The 22980-nt window shown below is 34.0% G+C and overlaps 4 protein-coding genes across 6 annotated transcripts in view; 1 reads left to right on the top strand and 3 right to left on the bottom strand.

The window, feature by feature from the left end:
* Positions 1 to 22980, bottom strand: part of LOC123658013 (low molecular weight phosphotyrosine protein phosphatase-like) — a 479256-nt gene that overhangs the window by 118342 nt on the left and 337934 nt on the right. The gene's annotated exons all lie outside the window — the stretch shown is intronic.
* Positions 1021 to 9208, top strand: LOC123654480 (peptidyl-alpha-hydroxyglycine alpha-amidating lyase 1-like). The gene is made up of 10 exons (XM_045590381.1): positions 1021 to 1110; positions 1194 to 1272; positions 1349 to 1586; positions 2303 to 2431; positions 2896 to 3047; positions 3856 to 4053; positions 4801 to 4915; positions 5606 to 5799; positions 6418 to 6480; positions 9063 to 9208. Exons 1-10 carry the CDS (start codon positions 1021 to 1023, stop codon positions 9206 to 9208), a joined length of 1404 nt encoding a protein of 467 aa, XP_045446337.1.
* Positions 9873 to 13667, bottom strand: LOC123654474 (methyltransferase-like protein 25B). Its single transcript, XM_045590373.1, has 6 exons — positions 13575 to 13667; positions 13045 to 13493; positions 12401 to 12815; positions 12222 to 12331; positions 11498 to 11673; positions 9873 to 9980 (listed from the first exon to the last, which is right to left on the bottom strand). Exons 1-6 carry the CDS (start codon positions 13665 to 13667, stop codon positions 9901 to 9903), a joined length of 1323 nt encoding a protein of 440 aa, XP_045446329.1. The 3' UTR covers positions 9873 to 9900.
* Positions 17404 to 21532, bottom strand: LOC123657909 (GPI mannosyltransferase 4). Its single transcript, XM_045593399.1, has 3 exons — positions 21367 to 21532; positions 18492 to 19431; positions 17404 to 18409 (listed from the first exon to the last, which is right to left on the bottom strand). The coding sequence occupies exons 1-3, from the start codon at positions 21530 to 21532 to the stop codon at positions 17545 to 17547; spliced, it is 1971 nt and encodes a 656-aa protein (XP_045449355.1). The 3' UTR covers positions 17404 to 17544.

Below are 22980 nucleotides of genomic sequence, written 5' to 3'. Positions count from 1 at the left end.
AAGTCCCGCCAAAATCGGTCCAGTCGTTTCAGAGATTAGCCGCAACAAACAGACCGACAAAAATTGTAAAAAATGCTATTTTGGTATATGTACCATGTATGTATTTTATCCATGTGTATTTAGTAAAAAGTGGCTATTTTAATATTACGAACAAATTTTTATTTATTCGTATAGATATAAATGGACCTGTTTCGTCAGTTGTGGATGATGGATAACCACGGTCTTCTACACAGGTTTTGCTACAACAGTTGTGTGGGGGGGGGGGCGTCGGCTAAATGGTTACGTTTTTCTTTTCTATTTACGGCCGCCAGAGGCATGACGATAGACTGGTGTGCTGTCCAACGAAGACAAAATAGCATTCTGTCTCTTTTTCTATCAAGTAACGCATTTATGTTTTAAAATATAACCAATTACAATGAGACGTCACTCAATATAACCAATTACGATGAAACGTCACTCAACCGGCGTGCGCAGTGCGCACTGCACGCTGCACCACGTGACCACACCCATTCCGATAGCAGTGACGTACAGCGGCGTTAACGCGAACGAACAGCTATGATAGTAGGATAGTGATCATACTAATCTCACCATTGAAATTCGGCTTAGTTTCATGACCATGTTAAAACAGGCCATATCGATATCTGTAATTCTATACAATTATTACTTTACTTTAGACACAAGTTTACAGTTTGTCTTCTCCATCTTACGTGACATTGGCGAAATCATCTGTGCTATTCGGCACTAGTGGGCACTAGTGAAAGCCATTAATTCTAAATTCATTCATTCAGTTTACAATTTATAGTCTGTGGTTTTTCTTTTTTTTACTGCACAGTGAGCTTCTACCATACTCTTTGATTCTATTAAAATGAGTGAAAATCGTCAATGAAACATTGAAACCGATTGTTTATAAAAATAAGTAATGATAAGTGATAACATTCCTATTAAATTTCAAATGAAAAGACTGACCTGACTGAATCATATGCGTAACACAAATAAATAGTATAACAGTAGATCGTTAAAATGTTCATTAATAATATAAAATCTGTTAAAAATGTGTCCGAAATGTTTGTGGTGTTATTGTTATATTTAAATTGTATTTTTGCGAGAAGGGTGAGTTAAATAAAACGAATAAAATTTAAATGTTATAGTTTATGTATGTTAATTGGTAAATAATATACATATTTTGTAACCAGTTTCCGGAAGAAGAATACGCAGGCTATTTAGATACACAATACGCTAAAACAAATGCCGCGTTGGAAAAACTAGAACACGGTTTGTTACTAATTATTATATTTCAATAAAAAAAAAATATTTTTGAGGTTTTTAACATTATAAAAATAAATTATAGCCCCTCAATGGACCCCAAACTGGCCAGACATTGCAGTGAAAATGGGTCAAGTAGCAGGAGTAGCCCTAGATCCGTCAGGGCGACTTCTCGCCTTCCACCGAGCGACTAATGTCTGGGACCTCAACACATTCTCGGAAAGGAATGTGTACCAGGGCATCGGCGACCCTCCTATAGCTCATCCAACAATACTTGTTTTCAATGAAACGGGAAATTTAATTGACTCTTGGGGACAGAATCTGTAAGTAATGTAAAAGTTACAATTATATGTAATCAAGTTTTATTTTTGTCTAAGTGTTATGGGAATGTTTTGTTGCTGATAAAATTATCCAGCATATAATGGCATTCAAACAATGAAATTTATGATATATTATTCTATTTCACCATCAAACTTCAATTAATGGGTCAGGTATTTCTATTTTTAAGATGTGAATCCAAAAGTTAAAATGTAAGTTGGGGTAAAAGCCAGTTTATACAGAATATACCCAAATAAGTCTTAAAATGTATTAGTTGGGGTAAAAGCCAGTTTCACCCGAATATACCCAAATAAGTCCAATCTGTAACATATATACTAGATAAATTTTGTCAGCAACTTGTGAAACAACGATTAAATATTCCACACATAACACGAAATGATGATGAAAATTACATTTGTTGACACCTAATATCAAGTGTTTCTTAGAAAGGGAAATAACCCACTTTGTTTTTTTTTTTTGCTGAAATGAATATGACTAATTTACACATAACAAGGTTAAGTAGTGTTTATAATATAAAGTAAATACTCTTTATATTAACTACAGATTGAAGGCCAAAAAATTATTTATTTTAAAACAAAACAAATTAAAAATTTTAAAATATAATTTTTAAGAAATTATAATTTTTATTCATTGAAATTATAATATAAGTAGTGTTAGTAACAAATGATCAATCAGATTAAGTTATCATTAATTTGAACAGTTTCTACATGCCACACGGCATCACTGTCGACAACAAAGGCAATGTTTGGGTGACAGACGTAGCTCTACATCAGGTCTTTAAGTTTACACCTGAGAACCGAACTAAACCTGCTCTTGTGCTTGGAGAAAAGTAAGTTTTCCTTTATCAATATTTTTGTAAATGCATGGAAATCAATAATTTTTCTTTTTCACAATATAACAAAGATTAAAATGTTGTATTATATTATAATGATGTAATATTACTACCGTATTTGTAGTTTTTTTACTGTTGTGTATAACGGGGCCTCTTATTTACTAGAAAAGTCCACAGGGATAAAAATTGAGTATGAAATTAATCTGATCTTCAGATAATGTTATTCTAAGTATCATTGTAGATTTAGCGTATAACAAATATTCACCCATCCATCCTTACAAACTTGTAATTAGAATAGAATAAATTATAAACTTTATATGCACACCACTTACAAAAGATTTACATTAAACAGTCATTTAAACATACAGGTTGTGATGTAATATTACTATTTATTGTCTTTATAATTCATAAAACATATTCTTTCAATAATAAATTGCATATTAATCAGTTTATTTCTGCAGGTTTATACCTGGAGATGACGATGAACACTTCTGCAAACCCAGTGCAGTGGCTGTGCATTCATCTGGTGATTTCTTTGTATCAGACGGATATTGCAACACTCGAATTATTAAGTTTGCAGCCGACGGTACCAAGATACTGCAGTGGGGGAAACGTAAGACATATATATGTAATAATCAAATAACAATTACAAATAGATGCCTCACATTCTACGAAAGTAATAAAAGTAAATGGCTCCCAAAATCAGTAGGATTAATTATTTAGTCTAGTCTAAACCATAACAAACCTCTTTATAGCCCGTACATGAGTTTACCATGTGTGGGTATTTAACCCGTAACTGTCATCTCAACAGCCAGTGCTGTGACCACTGCACTAACTTGTCAAATTTTTTTTTATAGTTCTGCAAACAAACGTACAGTACTGATGGTAGGGGATTACCGTAGCTTATAGACGCCTAAAACACCAGAACGGTGTTGCAACACCGGAAGCATGCCAAGCGCGTTAGCGACCCTATCCCCAATCTCCCCCAGGAGCTCTGGTCACCTTACTCAGCAACAGTAACACAATACTGCTTGAAAACAGTATTATTTAGCTATGGTCTTCTGTAAGGTCGAGGTACGACTACAGTCGGGCTGCTTCATATTTTGAGCGGGAAAGTACTGCCGTGCCCTACCTCAGTTTTGTTCCTTTTAGAAGTGATAACTTCTTATGGGACGATAAACCGCTTAGTTACGTAACGCGTTACGGAGCCAGTCTGTCTGACTTCCCTTTCTCTCACGCATACGGCAGAGCTAGCCGTATTTCGGACACCCCCCCCCCCTCTACTTGTCGCACGTTTCCCCCCGCCCTGCCTGGCGGTGGTTTGAGCGTGGTGGTGTGCGCATTTCGGGCACCCCCCCCCCTCTACTTGTCGCCCGTTTCCCCCCCCTGCCTGGCGGTGGTCTGAGCGTGTGTGCGCGCAGGGCTCGGCGGCGGCCCGTTCGTGCTGCGCGTGCCGCACGCGCTGGCGCTGGCCGAGGCGCGCGGCGAGCTGTGCGCCGCCGACCGCGAGAACGGCCGCGTGGCGTGCTTCCGCGCTGACTCGGGCGCCTTCAGCGCCGCCTTCCGCCACTGGCTCGTCGGCCCGCGCGTCTTCAGCCTCGCCTACTCGCCGGAGCGCGGTACGCTATTGCCGTCTCTCTCCCACACATTGCCTTGTCTCTCTTATAATAAAACAGCCACTATCGCTCTGTCCCACTTTTATTTCCTTACTGTACTACAAAAACGAGTGTGCTTTTAGACCACACGGCTAAAGTAAAACTTCTTTAGCAGTAGGCCTGCACTGTCTTAGATATACGAAATGTAACTGACTATGAGAGAGAGAAAGAAAATATGTGCTCGCACTTCTCTCTTGCCGCGTTCGCCTCACCCGATCACACTTTTCGTAACGCTCTCGTCACGCATTTACCAGCTTACTCCCCAAATCAAGCGTGCGTAAAGAAGTTTTACTCCAATAAATATTGCTATCTCTATCTCACATACTCTGCAAACTTGCCGTAATACATTCTCTGCCACCATCTCTGTCTCGCACATTCTTCACCGACTAACTGCAACACAGTAATACCGCCATCTCAGTCTCATACACTAACTATCACTATCTCTGTCTTATTCTACGCCCGAAAATCCAATTATAATAAGAATTATACATACAATACATACTTCCACCACTTTTTTCCACTTGCTACGATCCTTGTCACATAAACACAATTACACTAACACACGATGATTGTTGTCCTTGTTGTACGAACAAATATGTTGTTTTGCTTCATCCACTTTCATTATTCCCTTCATACATGCTCTTCGATTTACTATTAAGAATTGTGAGTACCTTAAAAGTTAATAGTGTTTTAACAATTGTATTATGACAGGTGGTCGACTGTACATCGTGAACGGTCCGACAGTGCAAGGAGGAGTGCCGGTCCGCGGCTACGTCATAGACTATACGTCTGGAAAACTCATACAGACCTTCGCACCGGATGATGGGTACATACATATAAATAGTACCTATTACTTTACGCTTCAGCCTGTAATATCCCACTCCTGGGCATAGGCCTCTTTCCCCATGTAGGAGAAGGATCAGAGCTTAATCCACCGCGCTGCTCTAATGTTGGCGGATATATTCCCTACTATGGGTAACGTAGTACCCACTAGTTACCACCTTTGAAATACCGTAATCGCTCTTTTATATATAAAAGACTTTTTTTGAGTTTATATTTCCTCATTTCGGCCTGTAACATCTCACTTCTTGGCATAGGCGTCTTTCTCCGTGTAGGAGATGAGTTGGAACTAAATATAATATCTTAATAATCTTAATTCCTTTTTTTTTTGTGTAAGATGACTAAGTGTCGTGTGGGTTGCTTACTTTAGGAACAGACGACGAGTTTATATTTCCTTATTTCGGCCTGTAACATCTCACTTCTTGGCATAGGCGTCTTTCTCCGTGTAGGAGATGAGTTGGAACTAAATATATCTTAATAATCTTAATTCCTTATATATATATATATATATATTTTGTCTAAGATGACTAAATGTCGTGTGGGTTGCTTACTTTAGGAACAGACGACCGTGTGTGTATGTTTTAGATATAAAAAAAAAATCCAGTCCAAACATATACACTAACCATACAGTATCTGAAAATTTAATGTTCTGTATAAATATTTTTTCGGTTTCCAGATTCAGCAACCCACACGACATCGCAATATCGGCAGACGGTAGCTCGGTTTTCGTAGCGGAGTTGAACCCGCCACGCGTGGTTCGCTTCGGCAGCGTGCCTGATAAAACTAGCGTAGCGGAAGATACACGGACAGTAGCTAGTATCGCGCCAACCAACTCGACGTATACGACGGCTACCAGTACCGCCGTTGTGGGTAAGTAGGTTTGTATTGTTGCTTTTTTTTAAATTAGACAACGGTGTATGTCTCCAGTAATTCAATATAGTAGCTATGGCTATCATGATCATGATTCAGCCTGTAACATCCCATTACTGGTCATAGGCCTCTTTCTCTATGTAGGAGAGAGATCGCAACTGAATACACCACGCTGCTTTAAATTAAACGATTCGTAAGACGTTTTCATAACATAGTAACTGGACTTGAAAAAATTCAATCGTGTTTTAAAAGCTACAATCGTCTACTATTGTAATATTGTGTGTTAAGAAACTACAATTGTTTTACTAAGGTTGCGCACAGCAGGAAATATCCTGCTCAAAGGCTAGCCTGACTGGGGAAGTACCTCGACCTTACAAATGATCATAGCTAATTATTTAGCTCTGCTTTCAAGCAGTTTTATATTCCTGTGGTGAGTAAATTGACCAGAGGTCCTGGGACAGGTCGCGAGTAGGATCGGCAACGCGCTTGCGACGCTTCTAGTGTTGCAGACATGTATAAGCTACGGTAATCGCTTACCAGCAGGTGAGCCGTACGCTAGTTCACCGATATAGTTATATACAAAGAAATTGTTTACAAAGTACAATGTGTGATGTGCAGAGATGCGCGGAGGCGCGTGGGCGGTGTGGGGCGGGTCGTGGGCGGCGGCGGGCGGCGCGGCGGGCGGGGCGCTGGCGGCCGCCGCGCTGCTGCTGGCGCTGTGCCGCGCGCGCGCCGCAGGTGAGGCTCGCGAGCCACTGCTGTACTAGGCCACGTCCACACACGTCTAGACATGTCCACACATGTCGAAACTTACGTTATCCACTACTGTCGTCAGTCCTACATATAGCTTGACCGACCGCTCCGCCTATCACTAAACTACCTATACCCCTTAGTTGACTTAAAATAAAGGAGTAAGCTGCCTTACACACGTCCACACAACTCCACTCACGTCTACATAACTGACTACTAACTAGACTTGCGTTACTTACTTACGTTTAAGGACAACGCCTTGGTTAACCACTCCATGTCTCACTAAAGTACCTAATCCCCCTAAGTAAGTTGACTTCAAATGAAGGAGTACACCTCTACAACCTTAAACAGCAGGTTAGCATGCGCGCGAGCCGTTAATATACTAGCTCTCCTCTCGCGTTTCTAGCTGCCCGGAAAGCCAAACACGTCCGGATTGTGTGTTTTTGTATGTCGTATTAATACTACCGATAAGACACAAAATCCTTAATAATTTAGACTTAGAGTGTATAGCTTTTTAACCCAAATGTCCATCCAAAGTGGCTAGTCTGTCCTGCTACTAAAGTATTAATAAAAGATTATAAGTTCTTACTTGGCATTGTTATAGTTTTTTGAGATCACACTGAACTAACCATACTCAATCAAAAAACGAGACAAGCACTGTGACCTTAAACACACATTATGACACCAACTGACCACAACTTGACCATTTGAAATTTTGTAAGTTAACTACTTCCAATATACAATTATCGACACACTTCAGTTATCAATACCAAATAAATGTGTCATACATATGTCATTTGATGTTAACATACATCATCTGACGACCTCATACCTAAACCACTCCATATGATCTGAAGTTTTTATGGCATGTTACTTTATAACTAACTTAATTAAAATTACAACTATATTAAATAATATTTTAAAAATTGTATTAATACAAAATACTATTCAAATGTCACAACTAAATCAAACAATATTTTTATAATATTTATATTTTTGAAATAAGGATTTAAGTATTATTAATTATGAAATTTACATTCCATGTACTGAGGAAAAATTACAAAAATATTATGTCTAGGAATAGAATATGTATACAAAATAATGTATCATTATCGTACAAAGATGATATCAATTTATTGTTTGTGGTGGCAGAAATATGTGATATTTGAAATTATTAAATTTATGGGTCTAAAAACGAAATTAATGGCGTTGAAAAATGAAGTGCGATGGACCCTTACTAGATCTCTTACAAATGATCTGATATTTATTTCTATTTGAATTTAACTGTTTTTATTAAGTTTATTTATTTATTTTTTGATTTAATCACACAATTATACATAGTATATTACGCAAACGGCCTTAAAGCTGTAGAACCTTATCTACTAAGGCATAAGGTCAGCCTTAGAGCGTAGGTATAAGAAAAAGCGTTAACGCAGATTACGCAGCAATACGATGTGCAAAATAAAATGTTAATTTATTGTAACTAAATTGTTTTAAAAATACATTGTATTTTTGTTGTCTTTTTTGTGTTGTGGAAGACTGTTTAGTAAAAATATAATTTTTGCTTATGTTAAGATGTAAGTACAAATGTATGAAATATATTTATTTACGCAGCTTTTCTTGTTTTTATTGTTTGCATTCCAAATTTATTTTTACGTAATAATTGTGCTTTAATTTTTAAGTTTGTTTTTTTTTTCTCTGCTTGATTTTTTTTTATTATTATTTGATTGATTTGATTTAAAAACCTTTAGTTAATACCTAGTAGGCTACTAAAGTCTATAAAAAATGAGTTTATTCATATTAAAATAAAGTGAAAATTTTATATTAAAAGCAAAAATAACATGATAAAAAGTTCAAAATAAGATTAAATCTTTTTGTCATTTCTAATAATTCGAACTAAAAGAATTTTTTAGTGGTAGTAATGAGTTTTCATTTATTATTAAATATTTTAACCACAAGGAAATTGTAGCCCTATAAAATAAAATTATTTTTTTAGATAGAATGGAAATTGCCAGAGTTTCTACGTGGGTTCCAACATTCTTTATTAGGCTAAAGAAATCTCGAAAAAAATACATTTACTAATTTTATAGGGATGTGATCTGCTATCGATATGCAACTAAATTACTCAAACGACCCTATCATTTATCATAACTGAGGTATTATAGGTCACAGCAGAAAATCCCCGACTGGGGAAGTACCTTAACCTTACAGAATGTTATGTTCTTGTGGCGAGTAAGGTGGCCAGATCTCCTGGGGAGGGGGGGGGGGGTTTAGTTCGGCAATGCGCTTGCGATGGTTCTGTTATTGCAGGCTTCTGCTACGGTATTCGCTTACAATCATGCAAGCTGTACGCGTTTTTGCCGACCTAGTTGTATAAAAAAAGGTTTCGAAATTGAGCAGGCTATAAGCAAAACGGATAGTTTTCGGAATATGTTCCTAAATTGGAAACAAAAAAACCATTCGTTTAACCGAACTTAAAACCACTGAAAAAGTCTCATCAATGTAATAAATAGGACGTAAAACGGTCGGACGTCGACGCTGGGAGTACGGTCACAGCGAGTTCAAACTGCGCCGACTGTTGGAACGACGTCGCTTCACCCGCGTGCACTCCGACGACTCCGAGGACGAGCCCGCGCCCATGCTGCCGCCCACCGCCTGATGCCACATGTAATCTTACAAGATGACATGACATGACATGATGTGATAATGTAATTCGCATTATCAAAAACGTGTTAACACTCAAATCAGCGATGCTAGGCTAAAATACTAAACTTTTTTTTTTGGAATCTACTTGAACTTTTGTTAAGCCCTCAACATTTTCTTGGCGTCTCGAATTTTTGTTAAACTATATGGAATTAAGAGAAATAACGCAGTTTGTTTTAAATAATATACGTGTCGTCGTTAGTGTTGTGTCGTTTTAAATCTACTTTCTGTAAATTATTTTTTTAAATTCCTATTCTCTCTTTGTTTATTTCTGAAAAACAATTTTTAGACCTTCTCTAAACTTTAAGCTGTTTATGTATATCCTGAATCGTACATTTTATAATCAACTTTTCCCATATTTCTCAAGCTTAGTGCAATTAAATCATCCTGCTTAAAAATATCACTTCCATTACATTAAAATTAGCATATCGTAATCGTACTGAATACAAATAACTGGCATAAACTAAACACATACATACATATAATCACGCCTCTTTCCTAAGGGTAGGCAGAGACCACTTTTTTCCACTTGCTACGATCCTTACAATATTCATAAAAATAATTTAAATTTAATCAACTAAAATATTTTTTTTTTCAATAAGGAAATAAACACACAAATTAATGTATAATATTTATTAAAATTGTATGTTAAGGTTTTATGCCAACAATTATGTGATTTCGGGGAGATATCTTCGGATCGAACACAGGATATATTGCACAGAATGTACCTGAAAAATAAATGTTAAATAATTATGTAAACAAGAAATAAAAAGAAAAAAGTGTTTATATGAGGGCACTCTCAAGTATTGACTATAAATACAGACATTTTAGACACCTCTAAAGAATTATACGCAAACTTGATTTATCGAAAAAATATAGAAGAAAGCTCCCAAAGAAAAAAGTTGATAATTGCTATATTACTAAAGCAATTTCAATAAAATTTATAGGTTTAACAAGCTCATAGTAGGAGTAGAAACACAATTTTGAGACATTTCTGAATGGTTTCCTCAAAAGAGGCAATACCTAAAATTGAGTTTTTATAGTATTTCTTGGAGGTGTCGATTTAAATACATACAATTACCATCAATTTTGTTGCACAAGAGACATTTTAAATCAGCACCTACTTCTGATAATCTTTTTTTAAGGGCTTGTTTCACCTGTTGTGGAATAACGCTCTTTGATGGATGACAGTATCCAATAGATAAGTTTATGATATATTACTCTTTTTATCATCAAACCCCACTAATTTATGAAATATTTCAACTCGCAAACATGAATGTAAAAATTGTGGATTAATAATTGAGGAGAAAAATTATGTGCAGGATAAATTTTATCCAGAAACGGTAGAACCAGCCCTAAATGTATGTCTTTACTTGTGTTAAGTATTTATTTCATTGGCGATGTAAATGGACCAAAGATGCAGTACTAAATCATGTTACTGTCTAAAATAATTTTATTATGTGCCAAAGATAATTTATTATTTGTTTTTTTTTTGTATCTTTGTGTTGTAGAATGTAACTTAGAGTAAATCGTTGTTGTACATCTGTACATAAATTGCATTAAATGTGAATATATATTATGTAAATGTGTTTGATGTCTTTTATTCTATTAAATGTCTATATGAATTATCTTGTTCTTATTTTTTATTTTGAGAAAATCTAAACATTTTAACATCCTAACCATCGAGGGAAAATATAAAACTCTCAACCCTTAGGCGAGATCCCACCATATAAATGTTTGTATAAGAATATATTATTTAAATATATACGCTACACACTCATTGACACCCAGTAGGACATGAACCTTCTCGATCCCATCACTACAAGTGCCTTACTGAGTTGTACTCACCACTACACTGACAAATATTGTATTAAATTATAAAAGTTAATTAAAAAAAATATTTGCGTGCTTACGAAGTACACATGTCAGAAGTGAAACTTCTTTGGTAAACTAATTGAAAAAAAATAATAAAAAAAAAACAAAAAGCCAACGTCGCGCGGTGCCAAGTACTAACGCATCATATGTTGCTACATTGCCTTTCTCTCAAATTTTACCCTCATGCGCCTAAAGAAGTTTCACTTCAAAAAAATCTAAAAGTTCATTTGAATTATACATACCGTGTCAGTCGTCATATTGTATTACTAGAAGAGATATTTAACAACAAAAAGTTGAATGATATAAAAAAAAAATATTAAAAATAAAAATTCAATGTGAATAAATTGAAGTTCCATAAAACCATACTTACCATGTTCTAAGATAAACAAGAGTCTGTCGAGTAATATGACAGTTTCAACAAGTGGTGCCATCATAAGACGTAGCGTGTACATCACAACTACTCGCTTCCACTGATTTAACTCGTGCTCCACACTTTTACTCAGTAAAGAATTTACATGCAATTTCTGCTGAGCAGCTTCACAATAGCTATTAGACAAAACAGTCCATTTAAATGGTTGTAATAAATATTATATTTATTTTTAATGTAATTCATGTATTACTATGTAATTTATCAGTAATATGCTATGAAGCACTTTCAAATGTATTATGTTCGAAATTGAACAGTTAGTTTAGCAAAACGAAACATATTTTGAATATAGAAACCAGACTTAAGTCTCTCTATATTGAGAGTTGAAACTATGAATATATTTGCCTTTTGTTTTAAGAGATTTAGTACATATGTAATTTCGCTTCAACCTGTAATATCCCACTACTGGGCATAGGCCTCTTTCCCCATGTAGGAGAAGGATCAGCTTAATCCGCCACGCTGCTCCAATGCTGGTTGGCAGATATATTCCCTATCCATATGTATATAGATGATTATTATTTTGACTTTAATTTGCATTTACTATTTTTTTTTTTATTGAAGACTAACACAACGCTATTATTAATCTCAAATCAAAAGGTCAAAAAGAAATGTTTGATATTATACAAAAGGTAACAATGAAGCATTAATAAAAAAATATTTTAAGTACCTTTCAAATGACAAATCATTGGTGTGTTTCACACTTCTAATTGGCATATGTTTTAATTTAGGATCTACCTCCACTAATAATTTTTCTAAAGCAGCTCTGTATGCATGTACCTACAAACAATAGAAAAATAAAACAAACATAGTAACAATTTTAATAACAAATAACAAAACCAATTCTACCTTCAAGTCTTTATAATCTCCTTTGCACAACTTCTGTGTGTATAACTCTATAGCGTGACAAGCTATTTCTCTACTGACATAGGTAAGTGAGTTGTCTAATTGTTTCACATATTTACTCATTGGATACCCGCAATTGTCGTTATTGCAGGATAACTTCATGTAGCAACAGCCAACAACACATATAAACTTCACTTTATGACTGTTAACAAAGTGTTTTATCAGTAACGGACCTAAATCTCCACACGGATGCAGACCAATTAAGCCATAGTGATTAATAGTATCAGGTAACTCGATTTCTTGTAATTGGTCTAAGGAAGTCAATGTGACATTACAATGTGTGGGTCTCTGAAGTTTGGACATACATTCCTCTGTCAGATGTTTCTTCGCAGTGTATTCTAATTCCAAATCAAGTTTTCTGTAAATAAAAAAAGTATAAACACTATTTGAAAAAAAAAGAAATATACAAACTTTTATATAATGTTGTTATTATAATAAGCAATACAGAAGTATTTATCAATTATATACAGAAAATTAGTTGTAAAAGATATATACATGACATTGAAGTATTTTTTCCTATTATTTGCTGTCATTTTTTAAGTATTTTAAAAATGATATATAAGCATATACATACCAATAATACAGACCTAGCTTCTTCAGACAGTTTTGTCTGCATTTCAATACCAACAGTGGTTAGGTCATATTTATAATTTAGTATCCTAACTAAATGTCCTAGACCTGATCCAAAGTCCATCACTGCATTACAGTTGCTTTTAACAGCAGTACTATATACAAAATCAGACATTAAACTAATTTCATGCCTTTTTTTTAATTTTACATGTTTCAAATACAAATTATTCAATTTTGCGTGACTTATAGTGCCTTTCAGATTATCATTCGTTATACTCGTGTAAGAACCTTTTCGTGGTATGCTTAAACTACTAACTGCTTTTAACAACGCTAAGAAAGAAAGAGGCAATACATTTTTATTCGTTTTTCCAGAAATAATGTCACCCAAGTCTTTTGGATCCATTTCTCTAAAACATTGCTGCCAGGTTGTTGGTAGTTTCGCCCAATGATTATCGACAAAGAAATCCTAGAATCGAATATTAGGTCATTTATATATAAATGAGTAATTCAAAGCATTTGTAGATTCATAACATTTAGTAGTAATTACCAAAACATAGAGGTTCAACAACCATTCGTACATTTTTATGACTTTTAAGCACATGTAAAGTGCGGATTTTACTGTTTCTTCGTGGTTACTCATATTTAATCAAATAAACAATTTATCACAAATTAAAATTATTAGAAAATATTTTAATTTTAGCATTTTTAGCTAACAATCAACTAACAATTGACAGTTTTGCAATTTGCAACTTTTGCATTGAAACATGACAGCTTAGATTAATAAACAAACTATTAATCTGAGCATGACAGTTAAAAATTACCGTTTAAAAGTAAGCCACAATTACAATTGCTACTGATAAATTTATCACTTACATTATGGTAGTCAAACAATTTGATTATTTATATATATATTTTTAAAAGCTAAAAAAAGCATATTTTTCAATTCAACCTTGACAGGCTTATTCTTATAAAGCGCGGTAAATTTCAAATTTGAATTTAGTTATTTAGCATGAAAAGTCTGTAAGTATAAATATTTTAAATAAGTCACACCCGTGACTTCATCCATGATTACCATTCTAACTTAAAATGAGCCAAAGGTTTGAAGGTTTGTGTACTTTTATGTATGTTATGTTTTGGTTTTCATGTTATTTTGGATAATTCTTGAATGACTTGAAGTAATACTCGAATGTATGTAGTGTTTCTAATCTAACAAATTAAAGACAGAAATCAAGTTTATACACGCACATGAAATACAACGAAGTATATTTTTTTAGGGCAAAATACTTGTAGTATAAATTGTTCTTATTGTATTTCAAACCTAATTTATTTAAATTCATTCAGTTTTTGTTGTAGAACGCAGTCAAGGTGACTGATTAAAAAAAAATGTTTGTATTGTATGTAAAAAAATGGCATTCGCCCCATCCCAGTGTCAGTGGTGAAATTAAAAAGAAAATCTAATAAAAAAAATTTCTAATTTTCTGGTATTAGAAATACTTATAAGAGTTTTACATTTTTAATGCTCCACCTTTAGAAAATTCCAGGTAAGCCCATGTTTGGTAATAAAGCTGGCTCTAGAATTGATCTATGAAGTGTAACTAACTTTAACAAGGTCAGAAGAAGAAGAGAAGAAATGTTCAGTGTGTATTTTTACGATATTTAATTTATGATAAATAAAAATGCATAAATAATTCGAAATAATTACATTGGTTCCTTATGAAAAATAACTGATTTTAAACAAAATTTACAAATTCTCCTTATTATAAAGTAAGTAAACTTAAATTTCAGTACATTTGTATGGCATAAATACAACAGGAGTATTTTTTTCATAATTATGACCAGTAATATAAATTATATATTATTATATATTTGTATTGTTTTTATATCATCATTACACCCTATACAGTCCACTGCTGGACATAGGTCTCCACAAGTTCACGCCAAAAATAGCGCGAACTCATGTGTTTTGCCCATAGTCACCACCCTGGGCTGGCGGGTTGGAGACCGCAGAGCTGGCTTTGTCGCACTGAAGACGCTGCTGCCCCTCTTCGGCCTGTGTATTTCAAAGCCAGCAGTTGGATGGTTATCCCGCCACCGGCCGGCTTTTTAAGTTCCAAGGTGGTAGCGGAACTGCGTTATCCCTTAGTCACCTCTTACGACACTCACGGGAAGAGAGGGGGTAGCTATATTCTTTAGTACCGTAGCCACACAGTACAGTATTGTTTTTATATATCTGATCTTAAAACAATCTACCTTACCTCCTCAAAGCAATAAGTCATTCAAGAAAGCAAAGGCAGGAAGAGAATAATCGACGTAATGTATAATAATATCAAAGATGTCAATAAATACAATAAGCAACTAAAGCTTGAAAAAAAACTGGAATGTAAATAACAGCTGATTGTAATAAATCTTATCAATTAATAATAGCTTACTAGAATGTCATTTTCACCTATGTCTAGTTTAAAAAATACGGTCCCTAACGCAATAAAGACTAAATCACAATATCTTAAGGCAATTAATAGGCTTAATGGTTCTATGAAATATTCTTAATCTATAATCTATAATCTATAATATATTAATATATATAAAAGCGAAAGGTCACTCACTCATCACGAAATCTCCGAAACTATAACACCTACAAACTTGAAATTTGGCAGATAGGCTCCTTACCGGACGTAGATATCCGCTAAGAACGGATTTTACGAAATTCGACCCCTAAGGGGGTAAAACGGGGGTTGCAAGTTTGTATGAAAGTCCTATGTTTTTAAAGTAAGAGACTTGAAATTTAAAATGTATGCTCTATAGATGATGAGAAGGTGTCCAAATAATGTATCTTTAGAAATCAACTCCCTTTTGGGGTTAAAACGGGGGATGGTGGGTTGACTCACTCATCAGGTAATCTCCGAAACTATAACACCTATAAACTTGAAATTTGGCAAATAGGCTCCTTATAAGTCGTAGACATCCGCTAAGAACGGATTTTACGAAACTCGACCCCTAAGGGGGTAAAACGGGGGTCGGAAGTTTGTGTGAAAGTCCCATGTTTTTGAAGTAAGAGACTTGAAATTTAAAATGTATGCCTTATAGATGATGAAAAGGTGTTCAAATAATGTATCTTTAGAAATCAACTCCCTTTTGAGGTAAATCGGGGATGGTAGGTTGACTCGCTCATCACGAAATCTCCGAAACTATAACAGCCACAAACTTGAAATTTGGCTGGTAGGCTCCTTATAGGGCGTAAACATCCGCTAATAACGGATTTTACGAAACTCGACACCTAAGGCGATAAAACGGGTGTTGGAAGTTTGTATGAAAGTCCTATGTTTTTGAAGTAAGAGGCTTGCAATTTTAAATGTATGTTCTATAGATGGTGAGGAAGTGTCCACATAATGCATCGTGATTTATGTATATATAAAATAGAAATGTCACTGACTCACTCATCACGAGAACTCAAAACCGATGGATGGTCCATCCATCCAGGATGGACAAAGTTGAAATTTGGCAGGGAGGTAGATTATAGTTAGTAGACGTCCGCTAAGAACGGATTTTGCGATATTCCACCGCTAAGGGGGTTTAATTGGGGTTGATAGTTTGTATGAATCATATACAGCAGGGTCGGTTTAAAGGAAAATAACCGCTTTTGCAACCCTATGTGTTCAAAAACATTTATATTGATCACTTATAAGTAGTACAAAATTTTTTTTTACAATATCTTTACGTTACTAGAATACTTTTTTATTTACCTCTGTCGTCACGGAGCCACGGAGGAGCGTGCGTTACGCTGTTTCGTGGTCATATATTTACTTAGAACCATATTAAAAACTAAATTGTATGCAGTATATTTTAAACATATTTATACTACAATACTATATTATTACTACATTATTTCATACCACAATTCTGAGGAATTCAACGAACCATTATGTACGACGCGACGCGCGCTTCACGCGGACGTAGTCCCGGGCAACAGTTAGTGTATTATAAAACAAAGTCCCCAAAAGTGTATGTGATCGATTCCCTCAAAATCTACTGAACAGATTTTCATGCGGTTTCACCAATGGGGAAAGGGCTTCAAGATGAAGGTTTACGGAACGGCTAAGCCGATTTTGACGAGAGTTTCACTGGAAGTTTACCGGGAAAACGTTGTGACACACTGATTTCAACGCGGGCGAAGCCGCGGGCACAGCTAGTATCTTTAATAAAAGATGTTTTTAAAATATATAAAAATAAGGGTTTCTTTGCGATTATAAATCCCTCGCTCTCAGATCAGTAGACAGATTCTTGGAAAACTAAATAAGATGCGCAACTAAGCAGCTATTGCATCCTTAAAAATATAATTTATTTGTAATGTGAGATTTAACACAAAAAGTCTTTACAAATAAATCGCGACTATTTATTTTCTGAATTAGAACCATAATAATATATAGAGTTAAAATATAATAAGGCTAAAATTAATGAGATTCAGGCTCTTAATCTTAATACATAACGTATATACAACGCTAATATTGTATAGGTACGAACTACGAATTTATTTCAAAGTTCGTTGAAGGGCTTATTCGATAAACTCTTAAACAAAATCTTTTATAGTAACACGATATCCTTTGATACATTGTCAGATCGACAGCGTGAGATTCATTTACTTTTAAAACGTTATTTTCTGAACAGAATTGGTCACGCCTATGAGGAAATGCGGGAAGAGCCTCTGAACAAAAATGAGGGTAGTAAGAAATCTCTTCTCTCAAGTTTATATGAGGATATTTGATAGACTCCTGTTTTATTCCGTGCTCTAGAGAACACGGCGATACAACATAAAACCTATACTGTCTCTTATATTCATGTAGCAACGATTCCGCATTAGCTAAAATATCGTTTATTCTTACGAAAAGATTGTCCATAGGCATTGAACCATATTTATGTATAAATGTCGTCGGAGCCAGCTTGTATTTCCGTCCACTTTTCTTGTCTTTATATATTTGATTTGTGCTTTCTAATTGCAGCAGAAACGTTGGTATGCTGTAACTATGCGTTGTTATAACGTGAGTATGAACTCCATAAGTATTTTTAATTTCCCGATAAAGATCATTTGCAAATGGATAGATTCCGCCTTGGTGAATAAATCCGAAGAACATCGTCAAGAGTATATTCAATGTATACCAAATATAACGAAGTGTTATCTTTAACTTTTTCTTACTAGGAGGATCACTTTCGTTGGCATACAAATTGTTACCGTACAAGAAAACGAGGGGCACTAATACAGGAATTATGAAACGAGCTTCCTGATGCGGAAATAGAGATAAGACTGCAACGGGAATTATAAACGAGAAAAGCATCATCCCTGTTATACTTTGGATTCTTGGTAATCTTCTGTACTGTCCACGGATGAATCTGAAATTAGAGTTATTAAGTTATATACAAGGTAACAATATGTTACAAAAATATTGTAGTACATTAATTAGTAAAATTTCACCTGTAAATATGCGTAATTATTGTGAAGACGGCCATTATTCCCAATACATTGAATAGAAGTGGTACGTTGACAGCCAAGTGAAGCCACCGGGGATGGAGGCCATGTTCTGTCAAATTCCTCATGTCTGAATTATACCGCAGGAAGTTTAAAGGAGTTACAACCCAGTTATCCCATGATATTTTTAATGATTCTATATCAGCCATTGTCAGATAGCCATAATAGCCAGAATCTACTAATATCAGTAAAAGAGTGGTGGGTATTCCACATAGAACTAATGTAAATATTCTACAGTGGAAGTCTGTAAAACCTACAACTGTGGTTCCTAAGCCTCTGTGCAACCAAAAAAATACAGGTGGAAACGCGAAGCCTACAAAAGTAGGGCGATTAAATATACCAATGGCTACAATAGTGGCTATTAATAATACACGATTCAATGAATGATCAGGTAAATGACTTTTTAGTTTGAAAATTTTTACCCTTTCAACTGCCGTTTTCGCTTGCTTATATTTCTCATTTAAAAATTCAGTATGATATATTACTTTATCTGACTTAAACATGCATTCTGATACAAAAAATAGAAGTATTGAAAAGAAGAGCATTTCAAATGCATTAGAAAAACTTCTACAGCAATAAACCATCACCACGTGAGAACTAGCAAAAATTTTAAGTCTATTTCTAAAATTTTGTCCGTACATAACACATATTTTGTACAGACAGTAATCATTAACAAGAGACAGGAGACAAATAAACAGTCTCGGCAAGGCAAGCAAATAATAAGGGGTTCTTAAATCAACATTAATATAATTCTTTGTATAAGGGTTAGCTAGGCGTATTAAGTGAAGTGGCGGACCTAATATCATTTTAGGCACAAAAATATTTCGGACGGGAAATTTAGGATTGAACTCCCAAGTTCTGGCTACATCGACTGCAAATATATCACCTGAAAAGAACAAAAATGTTATTATAAATGTGTTTGCAGGCAAACGAAAAAAACCGACTTCAAATACATCGACAAGTAATACAACGTAGGTAGACGAAAAAATATTCAAGTAAATACGCATTATTAAAGATTATTCCAGAAGTTGTAATCAGATCTCGATGAAATTTAAACGTGACCATGATAAACATCGGCTTTCGATTAAATTAAAAAATCATCAAAATCGGTACACCCAGTAAAAAGTTATGCGGATTTTCGAGTTTCCTTCGATTTCTCTGGGATCCCATCATCAGATTCTCGTTTTTTTATCATGGTACCACACCAGGGATATCTCCTTTCCAACAAAAAAAGAATTATTAAAATCGGTTCATAAACGACGAAGTTATCCCCGAACATACATAAATATATATATATATATATGCGATGTTATTTTAAAACTGCGATATCTCCTGAGATACTCATTGAAATTGAATTATGCAAAAGGCTATTTTGTTTTAAATTAAATACTTGTGATGAATAAACATATTTATTTAGATAAGGATTAATATCATGTTTATAAAAACATCTTCGAAATAGTGCATTATTTTAAAACAAACTTGGCTATCATAAAAAAGGTTATAGTGAGCCAACCTTAAAAAATAGATATATGCTGTCGCCGACTTTTTTTAGAACTTTTAAAGAGTATCAATTCTGTCATACATGATTTTTGCGAAACTTTAACTGTTTTCACAGCGCACGCAGCGGAAGCTCTCAAAAGGAAAAAAGAACCCCCAATTTAGAAATATTCTTCATTGATGCTCCGCTACTTTTGGTCTTGGCGTGATGATATATAGCCTATAACCTTCCTCGATAAATGGGCTATCTAACAATAAAAGAATTTTTCAAATCGGACCAGTAGTTTTTGAGATTAGCGCGTTCATACAAACAAACAAACTCTTCAGCTTTATAATATTAGTATAGATCTATAAATATCAACTAGTGTGAAACATCTTTAGCAACACACAATAAATACTATGAATCAAAAGCGATAACGATTTGACGATTTTCATTTTCAACAAAAATTCGAAACGATATATGAGTATACTATATACGAGTATACGGTTGAATTGAGTAACTTCTTTCTTTTTTGAAGTTGGTTTAAAAATATCACTAATTTTGTTGTTGCTTATTAAGTTGGGTGTATAATTACAAATAAATGTGGTTTCTTTCAGGCTAGATTTAAATTTCTTTTTTACATTTTACATGTGTATATAATAAATAAATAAATATATTATAAGTAAAAATATATATTTTACCGATTAACATATAAAACCCCAATTCATTTCATGCACTAATATTTTATTATTAACTATTGATTATACTACTATTAAGGTCTGCAGTGCGCGTATGATGTTTCCAATACTTCAGGCATTCATAAGCCACAGCCTCCAGGCTTGCCTCCAAGTGAACTGTATTATTGTTGGTCACTCATCACCATAGCAAAATTAAAAAGAATATGATAAAACATACAGTCATTTTCTATTATAAAAATTACTATGATGTAGTAAATAATATTAAAATATATATTATGCCAGCTTACCCAAGGTTTCACTCTCATTGAATTTTTTTTAAATAAAAAGTATCTTATGTTACTTCTTATACTTCAAAGAATACCCATGTGTACAAAGTTTCATGTTTTCATGTTTCATTTCATGATCGGTTAAGTAATTTTCGCGAGAAAGCGTAACAAACAAACTTACATTTACATTTATAATATTATTTTGATAATGTGCTTCTGTGAAAGATGAATTTAGTACTATATAGTTATCAATAATTCACATACATTAAAAATTTAAGAATCTTATACAAGACGCAACCCTAGCGACAATAACAATAGAGAACTGATATATAGTCAAAATGTAAATCGTTTATTTATATTTTCATTTTAAATATACGCACCCGATATTACTTCAACATTCTGAAAGAACTCGTCGGGATGTATATATCCTCTTTGTGGCAACAGTGTTAAAAGAAATCTGATACAAACTAATATCCAATACGACAAAGGTAACTTCACCGGATTTTTAAATGAAATGGCCTTTAAAATTTTTGTTTTCAAAAACATTTTATCTTCGCGCTTTTTTTTTCGATATTGATAAGGCATAAGTAAGTTTAAGATTATAAAGTTTACTGATAATAGATAAGAATCCGACGTTTTGTCCAATCGTAATATCGCGAGCTGATAGTGGCTGATAGTGCATTTGACAGTTTTTACAATTTGACGTAATTTGAGATTTCCGAAAAATGTACAGGTAATGATATAATAATATATTTCTTACCTCAATGTGTACAGGTCATACAAGGATAAGCGGTTTGGCGGTTATCAGTTTCCGAAAAGTACCTATTTTTTGTTATAATTTTTTATAACTAAATTTTTGTTATTAAAATTAATTGTCGGAAATATTTTGAAATATACAAGTTTCTTGACTTAATTTAAATTACCTAAAATATTTATTAAGGTTAGTTTTTAGGAACTAAATAAGATTTTAAATTACAGTTAATTTCTATTTTCAAACTACGATAAATAAACTATTTTGATTTTAAAAACTAATCTAAAGAAAGATTAAGAACATCTTATGATGTTAATAATTTGTACTAGTTTATTAATTAATTTGATCCTCAAATCTCAATATCACCTTACATTCGTGAAGTTATGAAGGTTTAAAATATTTCAAGTCAAATTTTTTTGCTATGACCAGGGGCATGGAGCATCTCTATGCTCCATGTACATACCAAAGGTAACAGATGCGACAGTGATGTATTCCCTAATTTCCCGTTGTTCCGTTTTGGCGCCACTGTAGCCTCCTTCATTTTGACAGTACAAATCGCATAGTGCTTGAAACAGTCGATAATCCAGCTATCGATGTTTAAGTGAGGTGCCTATTCTATCGATCAAATTTTTGTGTAGGCAGGTAGGTTTATAACTAATTATTTTAAATTTTTACTTAAAAATAAAAAAAAACAGTGTCACTACGAAACTCTCACATAGTAAATTAAAAACACACTTACATTTTTCACAAACACATACATTCTGTGTCATTACAGTATAATGACATGCCGCAACTACACTGACAAGCTGCTTACAGCCGTGGTTGTAACAACTGTCGATACGCATTATCGATAAATTCAATTACTCGGTCGGGGAAAAATTAGGTTTTTAAAGTGATACAAAGATAAGGTGTTATTATAGAGATGGACTTTATTTATTATGTAGTACAATAATTATCATGTCAGAAATAAACTAAATGTTTATATTATATATTTTGTAAAAACCAGTGACAGTAGTATCTATTACTGGTTTTTAAAATGGATTAGTTTTCTATAAATATAACGAATACATTTTTGTGGGTTTTCTTTTTTCATTAAGAAAGAAATGCTTGTGCCGGTATATTTTTCATTATTAATCTTGCCAATTCCACACTTGAAAGTTAGAGGTATTGAAATGATTTGAGCAAATGACACTATTTCTTGTAGGTGTCCAGGTTAATTTGTTATAAAAAAAAATTTTCACGT

This window comes from Melitaea cinxia, chromosome 1, assembly GCF_905220565.1.
Source record: "Melitaea cinxia chromosome 1, ilMelCinx1.1, whole genome shotgun sequence".
NCBI classification, from domain to species: domain Eukaryota; kingdom Metazoa; phylum Arthropoda; class Insecta; order Lepidoptera; family Nymphalidae; genus Melitaea; species Melitaea cinxia.
The sequence above is the reverse complement of the archived record's forward strand: the minus strand, read 5'-3'. Positions and strand labels throughout refer to the sequence as shown.

Excerpts from the sequence above, each read along its gene's own strand:
- LOC123654480 (XM_045590381.1), top strand. The coding sequence starts at position 1,021 with ATGTTCATTAATAATATAAAATCTGTTAAAAATGTGTCCGAAATGTTT. Across the intron at positions 1,273-1,348 it reads GTTGGAAAAACTAGAACACG|CCCCTCAATGGACCCCAAAC; the intron begins GTTTGTTACTAA and ends AATAAATTATAG. Across the intron at positions 6,481-9,062 it reads GGCGGCGGGCGGCGCGGCGG|GACGTAAAACGGTCGGACGT; the intron begins GCGGGGCGCTGG and ends TGTAATAAATAG.
- LOC123654474 (XM_045590373.1), bottom strand. The coding sequence starts at position 13,667 with ATGAGTAACCACGAAGAAACAGTAAAATCCGCACTTTACATGTGCTTA. Across the intron at positions 13,494-13,574 it reads TGTTGAACCTCTATGTTTTG|GATTTCTTTGTCGATAATCA; the intron begins GTAATTACTACT and ends ATTCGATTCTAG. Across the intron at positions 11,674-12,221 it reads AATGATTTGTCATTTGAAAG|CTATTGTGAAGCTGCTCAGC; the intron begins GTACTTAAAATA and ends TTTGTCTAATAG.
- LOC123657909 (XM_045593399.1), bottom strand. The coding sequence starts at position 21,532 with ATGTTTTTGAAAACAAAAATTTTAAAGGCCATTTCATTTAAAAATCCG. Across the intron at positions 19,432-21,366 it reads GAATGTTGAAGTAATATCGG|GTGATATATTTGCAGTCGAT; the intron begins GTGCGTATATTT and ends TGTTCTTTTCAG. Across the intron at positions 18,410-18,491 it reads ATAATTACGCATATTTACAG|ATTCATCCGTGGACAGTACA; the intron begins GTGAAATTTTAC and ends CTCTAATTTCAG.